Source organism: Rhyacophila brunnea, unplaced genomic scaffold, assembly GCF_057557595.1.
Source record: "Rhyacophila brunnea isolate RB1 unplaced genomic scaffold, BYU_Rbru_1.0 scaffold_13, whole genome shotgun sequence".
NCBI lineage: Eukaryota > Metazoa > Arthropoda > Insecta > Trichoptera > Rhyacophilidae > Rhyacophila > Rhyacophila brunnea.
The window spans coordinates 4,930,036-4,942,643 of NW_028232785.1; the positions used below are offsets into that span (position 1 = coordinate 4,930,036).

General features: G+C 36.2%; 1 protein-coding gene across 1 annotated transcript; it reads left to right on the forward strand.

Annotated features, from left to right (window-relative positions):
• The first annotated feature begins 5,344 nt into the window (after positions 1-5,344).
• On the forward strand, positions 5,345-11,607 carry LOC147076224 (uncharacterized). Its single transcript, XM_085941483.1, has 5 exons — positions 5,345-5,543; positions 6,363-6,506; positions 8,193-8,339; positions 9,509-9,646; positions 9,953-11,607. The coding sequence occupies exons 1-5, from the start codon at positions 5,376-5,378 to the stop codon at positions 10,364-10,366; spliced, it is 1,011 nt and encodes a 336-aa protein (XP_085797609.1). The 5' UTR covers positions 5,345-5,375; the 3' UTR covers positions 10,367-11,607.
• Positions 11,608-12,608: the final 1,001 nt, after the last annotated feature.

Below are 12,608 nucleotides of genomic sequence, written 5' to 3' on the forward strand. Positions count from 1 at the left end.
TCCCTACTTCCATATAATGTATTACGGTCAATTCTCGATAAGAAAAGACCTTCTCGCTCGCCGTATAATGCCGCAAACTTCTTAAAAGCTGAGAAATTTTCCCTCGTAGATACCAAGTCGCAATGGCCGACCGGTCCAACTGAGGGTCGGACCGACTTGAGAAGCTCTTCCCTTTCAACCGACATATGGGGACACTTCCAGAGGATGTGATCGGCATCCAGCAATTCGCCACATAAGCAAGTCGGGGATTCTATTAGGCCAAGCTGACAGAGCTTGGAGTCAAAACCACCGTGTCCGGTTAAGAACTGAGAAGTCCAATGTTTTGGAGTCAATTTGGTTATCTCGATGCGCACTTTATATTAGGAAAAAACAAATGCGTTTGTCTGCCCTTGGAAGAAGTGGTCCATCGCCCCTGCCACGCACCCAGCGCCGTGTCGCGTACAATAACTTTTCGAGCGCACCGGCTCATGGATCCAAGACCTAAAGGTGGCGATATAAAGATACCGCCAACCTCCGCTCCCAGACAAAGCAAGGCGGTCGTGGCACCATGGATTTGAATGTGCAGGTCTAACGGAAGCACTCCAGCAAGGACAAGCAACACGTCGGTAGAAGTCGTCTTATAAGCCTTAATAAGGGCAAGTAATGCTGAGCGTTTACCGCTGAGAAGAGTTTTCCGGATGGACAATAACTTACATCTATGATACCACGTGCTGGCGGCATATCCAGCGATACTCATAAAGATTTCATCGTAAGCTATTTCAAGAAATCTGAACTTAAGACCCCAATTACTTCCAGTAAGCCAAGAGACCCGATGGTAAGCTGCTTTGGCTTTAGCCACCGATGTTTTGGCGTGGTGCAGAAATGATAATTTGTCATCCAGTAAAATGCCTAGATATGTAACCTTGTCTTTGACTTTAACTAAAGTACTACCAATATGGATGGTGGGCGACATTGAAGTGAGGTTGGCTGCTCCCTTAAGAAGGATGGATTCTGTTTTATGCGGAGCAAAAGTGAGTTTGTTAGTAAAACCCAAGGTCATAATGGTTTCCAAACCCTCGTTAGCAGCTAGTTCAAGACCATTGCGGCTGTTCGCAATCACAAGAAGAAGCGCATCATCCACATAGGCAATAATACTGCAGTCGTTTGGAAGCGGGATCGACAGGTCATCAAAAAGGATATTCCATAGGAGTCCAAGAACTGATCCCTGGGGACACCCCTTTGTGGATCAAAATAGACCTTATCAAATAAGACTCACTCACTCAAGTTTAGATACTTTCAAAATAAATGTTTATGATAAATATACCATTTACTTCTCACGCAGACCTTTTAAGGTTCAGTTACATTATGATCACGTTATGTGCTGTCACAATAAGCTGCCGCTACGGGAAAAAAACGTATATAATGTCGTTTTTCTTGGTACTTATTTAAAATGTTATCAGACTGACGCTCCCATCCCTTAGAACATTTTGAACTTTTAAACGAACATTGTTGGTTAGCGAAATCTGCCGAAATCACGAGAACAATAATGAGGTCACCTCACGCGTGTCGTTCTTTGTTTTCAATGGTTTTCTCTGTAGATTTTCTATTAAATTAGTATCTATGTCTGCTGTGTACGCTTATTCGAAATAGAGTTGGCACTCTCCATACTGTAGAATTTTTGAGATAGGGATCATTCAAAATATTTTGCGGAATGACGAAACCATAAAAAAAAAATTGTCAATAAATATAATTAATTTTCACTGCAGTCATTGCTAAGTGTGTTGAAAGATTGAACTATGACGTAACCAACATTGTTGAAGTTTCACAGAATATTGTTTACCTGATTTGTTGATCCACTATTCACATAAGAGCAGCCAGGTTGTGGGTTGTCGAATTTGCTTTGGCGTATCTTCTCTTCAACATACTCGTCGCTGAACTCAATTCCTTGAGGATTAGTCTCTGATTTTATGTATTGAAGGTCTAATGAACGGTTCTGAAAAATCAATATTTGACTGTATTGCAAAATAAAAATAAATCTATAATTAACTATTTCTTTTATTCAACGAATAATTCACAAGATTTAAGAATGTACCACTCTGATTATTGAACATACATAATTTTGAAAAACACTTTCTGAGAGAATATATTATAACCAATAGAAAAAATCTTTTCGAAAAAAGTAAGCCACTCCAGCAGGGAATCAAACCCTGCATCTCCTGGGCTTACGCCCCGTCCGTCGCATTTACCTCTATGCTACGCAGTGACATACTAACTGCGACGAATTTTAACTATTGGCCTTTTAATACCTAGTCATCAGCGTTCTACTAAATCAAGCTACTTTGGCAATCGGTTGTTGTTTTTATTATTCAAAGTAGATACATATTACTTCAATTACTAACCGATATCGTGATGAGTAGGTATTAAAAAGACCAATAGTTAAAATTTGTCGCAATTAGTATGTCACTGCGTAGCATAGAGGTAAATGCGACGGACGGGGCGTAAACTCAGGAGAGCAGGGTTCGCTCCCTGCTGGAGTGGCTTACTTTTTTCAAAAAGATTTTTTCTATTGGATATATTATATTTTCTCAGAAAGTGTTTTTCAAAATTATGTACGTTCAAAAATAAATCTAGTCAGCATTCGTAAGTTCGGCAGAAAGTGTTTTTATCATGACTGTAATCTCTGCTTTCCACCATAAAACGGACTTTCAGGAAAGGTGCTGAAAATCATTACGATTATCCCCGCGGTTAAATGCGTATGGTACTGACTAAATTTCGTCCTGAGCTGAAGATGACTTTAATAGTCTTTTTTTAATGCAGAACCGATGATGAAACACAGAAAACAATTAATGTTCTCTATTATTCAACAATCATAACCTCTAAATCATAATTTCAACGTGAATATACTACAATCAACTTTCGACGAATACGCAGGTGCACTCCAATCTGGGAACCTCCGTTCTAATACATGAGTCTGTTTGGAAAACAAAATAATATTATCAAGTTAATAATAATTTAATACCATTGAGTAGAAAGGTTCTATGTGCCATAAATCAAAAGTGTGGGAAATTGAGAAAAACATTTTTTTAAACATTTATTCATTTTTGTCAGTAAAATTACAATGCAGCCCCCACATTTCGCCTCATAGGTAACAATACCTACTTAAAAAAGCAATATGATAATAATAGATAACAATCCATGATTTGAAAAATATAGAAGTCATTAATCACTGCCATCAGCTCTTGATAGACTATAAAATATTTTCTATACCTACTTCTGGAGCCATAGCCACTTTGCTATTTAACGTATGATTGTACTTGGCACCCATTCCACGTAAAATATGGTTTGTTGTATTTTTGGTACTTTGCATCTTTATATTATTTAACGCTATTTAATTGTCTGTATTTAAAATAAATAAAACATGCTAATATATGTACTGGCCTGCATTCTGAATATGACTAATGAGGTTCGAGATCTTTATAATTGATTTTCCGTAACTTGTTCAGAATCAGTCATAGAGTTAATTTTAGTGAGATGCATTTTAGGGCTCGAAGCAACAAATAGATACATATGTTATTGGATGACAATTATTTTATTATACCTACGAAGAATATTGTGATGTCTGAAATTGAGCACAAACACACATCGCATTTCTGCATGTTGTATTTTTATTATATGGAGGTTCAATTAAGTTAAAACTGCATCAATCGGTTGAAGCAATACATTATAGGTTCATCTTTTCCGATTTGATCTGCCGTCAGAAGAATTATAATATGGCCAGCCACCGCCATCTTCAGATTAATAAAGCCTGATCATAATTTTTTGCACAAGCAACGAGTGGTCTACTTTTCAGCTGTCAAAATCAGATCCCATATTACTTGACATATTGAATCGCCCTTTCTCGTTTCAAATTGAATTATACAAAAATCTCAAATCAAATAAGTATGTTAACTATCAGTGTTAAATAATATACATTCCTGTTTATTCATCAGCTGTCAATCTCAGACTAGTCCTTCACACAAAAACCGGTGGTAATATCGATTTCCAAAAAATATGTAGCATTGACCTATGCATTACATTTGAAGAAGGTGTGTTCATGCTAGTTTATTATTTACCGTGTAACAGTAACTCATCTATCCAAATCTAACCATTCCCTGTGTGAATTCGACAGACGCGTCAGTATGAGCTCTAGAATATTGCCATGTCATCCATAGACAACAACGGGATGGGCGGAAAAGTAAGAACAGTCGTTGTGAAGTATCGGCTTTCTACTTGAGTCAGCAATGGGCCAGCACATTTCAATACCTATATCAACAAATTTTGTTTCCATTGGTAACAAACCTATCCAGGCGTTGCTCTATGGGCACATAGTAGTTAGGTTACAATATTGAACATGTAAATATATAAGAATTATTGAGTTAATCGGCCAAATCGGTTAACAAAACTAAGGTTGGTAAAAAATATCTTTTAATAATCTAACCTCAAAATTGGCGCTGGCACTATCAGGAATCTCTTGCTTAATATACGCCACACCGTTCGCTTCTCGACTACTCTTCTTTTCAGCATCAGCTTCGAATTCATTTACTTCGCATTTAAATATCCATTACACGTATTTAAATCAAGAATGTGACACGGACATGTGAGAATACACGTCTTCTTTCCTTCTCAAAGACAACATTAAATTCAATGACAGTGTTGCCACTTTTGAAGTTTTTCTACTATTCCTCACATCACAATTTTTATGTTTTCCAAGAACTGGGTTGTTTTTAATAATATTATGCCACGTTTTTTTAGCTACCTACTTTACAAGCTGTTTGTTAGCAAATTTAAAAGCGGGTGATTCAGCTACTGCGATTGTGATGATGACTCACAAAACTTTCCATTCGCTGAGAAGCCACAAGCCAGTAGTTGCAGATCATAGACAATAGATAAAATACGCACAAAAACATAGATAATATACACAAGCTAGCGAGTTGAAATCATAATAAATTATATTGTTACTTTTATCGGGCTCTAGCGCTATGAAGTGGAAAGTAAATGAAAGTAAAATGCTTGCCGAATAATGTTTCCATTTTAAAACGTCAAAACGGTAAATGTCAAAATGAGCAGTTCGTTTTTTACCGGGAGGTCGCTACCATCTACTGCGCAGACGCTGTAGGATCACACACCAGCATGTAAGCGTGTAAAGTTGACCGGCTGTCAACTTTTCTCGGTAGATTGTTATAATCTGCTTGTTATAACTGGAAGGCGGCACGTGAAGATGTAACAAAGGAAGTTTAGTTTTGTATTTAATTTTTATAATATTGCGAAAGTGGCAACACGGTTAACTCTTTTTGTCTATGGTGAAATCCTTACGTCAAGTCACGCCTAGAACGTTCTGTGTGCCACGATCGCCCTTGATGACCAACTGCATGCATAAAATGAATATTAAACGTGAACGAGAAGACTCCGAACCTGTTGCAGAAGGGAAGCAATGGTTTGAGGTACCTGTAGATCATGATCCAAACACCCAGCTGCTTACCTACATAAAGCAAGAGGACACCGACGAGGCTGGATACACTTTTGAGGTTATTTTTTCATAACGCGATTGTTGTATGTCGTAGTATTGTTTGTTTTAAGATGCGTGCCGTACGGCTAAATTAACACTTTATGTATTTTGTGTAATAAAAACCGCGTGCAAATTGCGACACAGTTCCGAGCGGCCTACGTCACCTGTATAACCCTAGTTAGTTTTGCTGCTAACACTGTTCCTGTACTTTTAACTATGAGTTTTCTTAACCATTGACATTGTTGTTGATATCATTGCTCTCAAAAAAGGCATTTATTTCCATAAAATAAAGTCAGCTGCTGTAAACATGGGACTCCGGATAAACGAAACTAAAACAATATACATTCCTGTTCTCGACAGTGCAACAAATGATAATAGAAGATTTATTATTAGCGGCGACGATTTTGAAACTGGATTCATTTGTTTTTCTAGGTTCCGTTGTCACAAACACTAGGTAATAACACAAACGACTAAATAAATCGTCGGATCATTTCTTTTTTAATTAACATTGAGTATTCATTCTTCTAGAGGTTTATCGCAATTGGATTGGCCGACATAATTATTGAGTATCGACAAGTATCCTCCAATTATATTCATAATATTATTTAGTTTTATGTCAAATTAATGTATGCTACTGACATTGTCAATTCAAATATTATCGTAGATTAGTACCTATTGTTTGCAATGAGTATGCTTGTTGTCGATATATTTTTAAATACGTATTCTTATTAGTGTAAGAGCTGAGAATCCTCGAGTGTGTGGTCGAGCTTTACACGTATTGTCAGTCGTCCTAAAAATATTCTTGATTTTATAACATAGGTAATATTTTATTTTTCAGAATATTGTTTCAGACCCGACATCAATAACATTGAAAAGAAATACAATAATTGACATCAAGACTGAGTCTATTGAATACCTCAAACCCCCATCAAATTATGAAGATCAGCAACAGGGTTGTTCTTATTCACAGCGAGTTCATCGGGTATGTACTTTTATTTTAAATACTGACAGAAATACTGATCGTGTAAAAGCTGTAAGAGATAGAATGAACTGACGACACTCGAATATATGAATAATCAGTAATACCAAAGACGACAAAATCTTCGAATTCTAATTTCTTTCTTTCGACCTTGTCTGATCCTAATAGGGTCTAAATAAGCCTCAGTATATATAGTATAACTGCTCAAGTCCAACCGTTGTATATCCCATTATTTACCATCTGTCTTGATTCTACAACGTGAATAAATGAAAGCCGATGTTTTATTAATAAAAACAAAATGAACAGCTTGACCACCGTTGAATGTCTCAGTACGTAAATATTTTGTTTGCTTTGGTTTTTACTGCCATGGTTCTGGCCATTCTGAATCCCATGTACAATGGACGTACCCACCCCTCAGTTGATAACCTTTCCATGCTACATTCAATACCTACTTTTTTGTAAATTTTAATTTAAATAAGATTTTGAAACTGAATTCATTTGTTTTTCTAGGGTCCGTTGTCACAAATACTAATAACACAAACGACGAAATGTATCGTCAGATCATTTCTTTTTACTTTAACATTGAGTATTCTCATTCTAGAGCAGTGTCTGCCAAACTGTGTGCCGCGAAGGAAGAAGCCTCAAAACTGTTCATTTTAAATAATACCTAGGTATTCAGTTTTTTCTATTCAGTCATTCCATTTTGTGAGATAAATTTTCATTCGTTTTAACACAAACTGTCAGTGTTTAGTTTAGTATATCACGGTCCATTTTGCTAATATAATATAATATACATTATAGAAATATTATAATATCATCTGCATCAATAATGTTAACCAGTTTTTCAATAAAAACACACCTTTTTTGAAGAGTTAAGATGGACAAATTCTTATTGAAAAATAAAAAAAATGAGAATGAGAGACAGTAAACAAGATGAAAACCAGAACAAAAATTCCATCCCATCAAATCGAATGGTTTTGTATTATCTGGAAAAAAAACCAGTCGGTTCTTTTTTGTATGATTTGCTTGTCATCACTCTCAAACTCACCTCTGCTTGATCGCTTTCCAGGTGTAGACGCTTCCTCAAACAAATTTAAAATTTATGCAGAAGTGCAGAGGACATTAGAACTCCTTTGTGCATCATTTTCCAAGTATTTTCCATCACTTGATTATCAAAATGTACCAGTGGGTCATCAATCCATTCGCAAGGTTTGATGGTACACTAACAGAGGAGAACATTTTAATAGATCTAAAAAACGACCTTCTGCACAAATCCAGTGTACCCATTTACTAGTGTGCCGTGAAGTAAAAAAATTTGGTCGACACTGTTCTAGAGGTTAATCGCAATTGAATAGGCTGACATACTTATTAAGTTTCCTCCAATTATATTCATAATATTATTTTGTCTTATTTCAAATTAATTTATGCTAGTTATGAATAATTATTTACATTGACAATTCAAATATAATCGTAGATTACTACATATTGTTTGCAATGTGCTTGTAGACATTATATTTGAAAATACTTTGGTTTTTATTGAAGTTTGGCGTTAGATAACGACAGACACACCATGTCCACATTGCAGAGTGTCAGAGCTGAGACCTCTCAAGTGTGTGGTCAAGCTTCACACGTGTTGTCGGTCTTCTTAAAAATATTCTTGATTTTATAATATAATATTTTGTTTTTCAGAATAATGTTTCAGACCCGGCTATAATACCATTGAAGTCAGACACTCAGCTAATTGACATTAAGACCGAGTCTTTGAAAGACGTTAAATCCCTATTCAATTATGAAGATCCACAACAGGGTTGTTCTTATTCGGAGCCAATGAATCGGGTAGGTACTTTTATTTTAAATATTGACAGAAATACTGTTCGTCCAAGTCTAAGAGATGGAATGAACTGACCTATCTGAACTGAATAATCAGTTATGCTAGTGACGACAAAATCTTCTAAATCCAATTTCTTACTTTTGACCATGTCTGATCTTATCAGGATCATTATGAGCCTCCAAAAAGTAGACGTTTGTATTAATAGATTTTTTTACGAGAAATGGATGTTGCCACTTGCCCAACCTATTAGGTCCATACTCTGACTACAAATAGAAATGGAAAAATGTGTATTTCCTAGACCCAGGATTCGTACCTGAGACTCACGAACTTAGAGGCCGATGCTTAAACCGCTCGGCCATAGTGGGCCAATACTCTTTGTTTCTCTGTTTGTCTAGGTCTAGACAATGTTCTTTAAACAATGTATCCTCTTCTTCTTCTTTCACCCTGTCACGTCCCAACATTGGGGCATAAGGCAAGCACAAGTTGGCGCCACTTCCCTCGGTCCATTGCCAACTCCTGTGCCTCCCGCCATGTCAGACTTGCAGCACGTAGGTCGCTTTTGTAGCATCGCTGCAGGGTGAGGGAGGGCCGGTCACGGCGACGGAACCCTTGAGGCTGTGCCACAAGGGTACGAAGTGCCGCACTCTTTGGCGGCATCCGGAATACATGTCCCAGCCACGTAATTTGTCACTTTGTGATAACTTCAATGTATCACTACTTGCTAAAGTGATCAGAAACTGCTCAAGTCTAACCCTTGTATATCCCAATGATTTACCATTTGTCTTGATTCTACAACGTGAATAAATGAAAGCCGATGTTTTATTAATAAAAACAAAACGAACTGCTCTACCACTGTTGAATGTCTCAGTACCTACGTAACATTTTGTTTGCTATGCTTTTTACCTGCCATCGTTTTGGCCATTCTGAATCCCATGTAAAGTGGACGTACCCACCCCTCATTTGTCACCCTTTCCTTAGAACATGCAGTACTTTCACTTGAAGTGAACATATGAAGAGGCATGCGGTAACCGTGTGCGAAATAAAAGCCCGCAAATGATGTCCGCTATAGAATAATTTCGTACTAGAATTGCCAATACCGATAGTAGGCTGCATCCCTATCAAATAGCCGATTTGTTGTATTTTAAAATGTAGTTATAAATTATTGTTTTTTCAGAAAGCCACTAAACAATCTGATATGAATTTTCCGGGAGCTGATTTCAAAGAGGAGTGTGTTGAAGACACAATAAGCCAACGCATTCATGAGGATCCACAACCCGGTTGGTCTTATTCGGAATGCAATGCAGCAAATCAGGTAAATAATCTAATCTAAGCTAGGTACTCCGGATCTTATATATACATCAAACGTCTTTATTTCCATGCAACATTCGGCATTTTCTTCTCAAGCACCTGGTTGTATGGAATTTGGTGACATAGGCATGGAAAATGCCTGCATAAAAGAATACACTTCCGGTTTGCTATATCATACATAAACCAATAGTAAGGTGTGCCTCAACAAATATATACTTAATATTGTTTTTTTTATTTTCAAATCTATATATATATAACTCATTGTTATTCCCACAAACCTTGCACTATAATATACACCACTTTCTTTTAGTTAATTCCTGCAGCCACTACCTTGACATATTCCACTAGTCTCGGATTGTCACAGAGGATCTTAGAAGTACAGGAGCCATACGATGAAATACAGATTGACTCTCAAGACATTAAAAGAGAATTCGGCGTATGTGAAACGATTACTAATATAGTCATTCGCACTGCTAAACGTAAGGAAATACAATCTTACGCCACAGATCCCAAATTATTAGTGGCCGTAATAAAGTTAGAAAAAAAATCTTTTAATAACAAAAATTTTGTGTGCAGTTTTTGTTTTGATTTTTTTGCATCGTTATCTCTATTGAAGCTTCACAAAACTTGTCATAAAAAATCAATAGCATGTAAAATGAAAAATTTCAAAAGCATTCTAGAATCAGTTAAGAATCTAAATATAATAAATCATTCTGATAAATAGGCATTTAAATGCGACCAGTGTAATTACTCATGTTTTACATCCAGAATGGTGAAAATACACAAAATGACTCATTCTGGTAAAAAACCATTTAAATGTAACCAATTTAATCACTCATATAATATAAAATCTGGTGATATGTACATACATAAAATGACTCATTCTTTTGAAAAGCCATTTAAATGTGCCCAATGTGACTACTCATCTAAAACATTTAGTAGAATGAAAATACACACAATGATTCATTCTGGTGAAAAGCCATTTAAATGTGACCAATGCAATTACTCATGTATAGCATCTGGCTCAATGAAAAAAACACAAAATGATTCATTCTGGTGAAAAGCGATTTAATTGTGAACGGTGTAATTACTCATGTGCAGCATCTGGCACAATGAAAAAACACAAACTAACTCATTCTGGTGAAAAGCAATTTAAATGTGACCAATGTGATTACTCTTGTATACAATCTCAAAATATGAAATTGCACAAAATGGCTCATTCTGGTGAAAAGCCTTTTAAATGTGACCAGTGCGATTACTCGTCTATTACATCTAGTATGATGAAATTACACAAAGTGACTCATTCTGTTGAAAAGCCATTTAAATGTGACCAATGTAATTACTCTTGTAAACAAGCTGGTGGTATGAAATTACACAAAATGACTCACTCTGGTGAAAAGCCATTTAAATGTCAACATTGTGATTATTCTTGCATACAATCTGGTCCAATGAAAAAACACAAAATGACTCATTCTGGTGAAAATCTATTTATATGTGACTAATGTAATTACTCTTGTCTTCAGTCTGGTTGTATGAAATTACACAAAATGATTCATTCTGGTGAAAAGCCGTTTAAATGTGTTCTATGGGATTACTCACGTAGAACAGATTATAACTTGAAATTTCATAAAAAGACTCATTCAGTTTAAACGTCTTAAACGCTCAAGACCTCTTAATTTAGTTCGTCACTACATCGCTTTCGAAACTATAAATAATATACTTCGTTTATCCTTGCCTATGCTTTTACCGCCCCAATTTTTTTTAAATTATCTCACATTTTTGATTCTTCTGTCATGTTTAGACTAAAGAAATCTGATAATTTGTGGTTTTTATATATACATATTTAGTCTTTAGTTAGCAAGTAATAGCAAATAGCAAGCTATCGTTTGCCTTATTCACCTTTTTTTATCAGTATTGTTTGGCATTCATCATGCCAACTGCTCCTATAAAAACGCCATAAGTCTGAAATAACATCTAACTTTTATTAATTTTTTTATAATACTTGTATATTTGTCCATAACCTGTGAAAAAATCATATCTCGCAATTTATTTTGAATGAAAAGTTTTCGAAAACGTGCAATATTATATTGTCATCATAACGTTTTTACGAAATCTGTGTTTACAGACGTATCTCGATTAAAAATTGACTGCGTTCTATTTTACGAATAAGAAAGTTTTAATACTTGCTGTGATAATATTTTACGGAGATCTAAAGAGACGGCATAGTTTTCATGGTGTGACATGTCAATTATATGCAACAAGTCTATAGTCAATAGAGAATCGGTTAAATTTATAACCTGATCACACTGAACCCCATTTTGGTGGCAAGAATAATGCATTATCGATTTGCCTAAGGCCATCCTCCCACGGCGCAACTTATGTCCGTCGGAACTGAAACTAAAATTCCAGCCAGTATCTAGCTAATGTATTTCAATGGCGGTTCGCTGACGGCGAGACTGGAATCTCTCGGCTTCAAAACGGTCGCGAAGAGATGCGACATGCTAGTCGCGCGGTCTCTCAAGTTTCCAGTCACCGTAAAACAGTGGTACCAACATCATTAGATTCGGTTAAAAATCATATTTTCTTACCAAAATTGGTAGCACTGCGAACAAGTGTCATGCTAGGTATAATAACCATTTACAACCCAAGACGTCAAAAGTACAAGACAAGCAAAATTGAAATAACCTAATTTTATTCAAGTAAACGCGGCAGCGTGCGTGTTGTTGGTTTTTGTACAAAACAGCTGATGGTCCAGTTTGACAGTTTGAGGTTATGTGATTATTATTTCAAGTGGTTTCAGTAGCGCCGTGTGCGAATCATCACATTGGTCAGTTTATGAGTACCATCACCAACCAGTTCCACCAGATTTCAGTTGCGCCGTGGGAGGAGGGCCTTAGTTGCATCGTAAGAGCTGAATGCAGAATCAAATATTTCGATCTTAAGGATAAGTTGCCGAAAGGGATGAT

Excerpts from the sequence above, each read along its gene's own strand:
- LOC147076224 (XM_085941483.1), top strand. The coding sequence starts at position 5,376 with ATGACCAACTGCATGCATAAAATGAATATTAAACGTGAACGAGAAGAC. Across the intron at positions 5,544-6,362 it reads AGGCTGGATACACTTTTGAG|AATATTGTTTCAGACCCGAC; the intron begins GTTATTTTTTCA and ends TTTATTTTTCAG. Across the intron at positions 6,507-8,192 it reads ATTCACAGCGAGTTCATCGG|AATAATGTTTCAGACCCGGC; the intron begins GTATGTACTTTT and ends TTTGTTTTTCAG.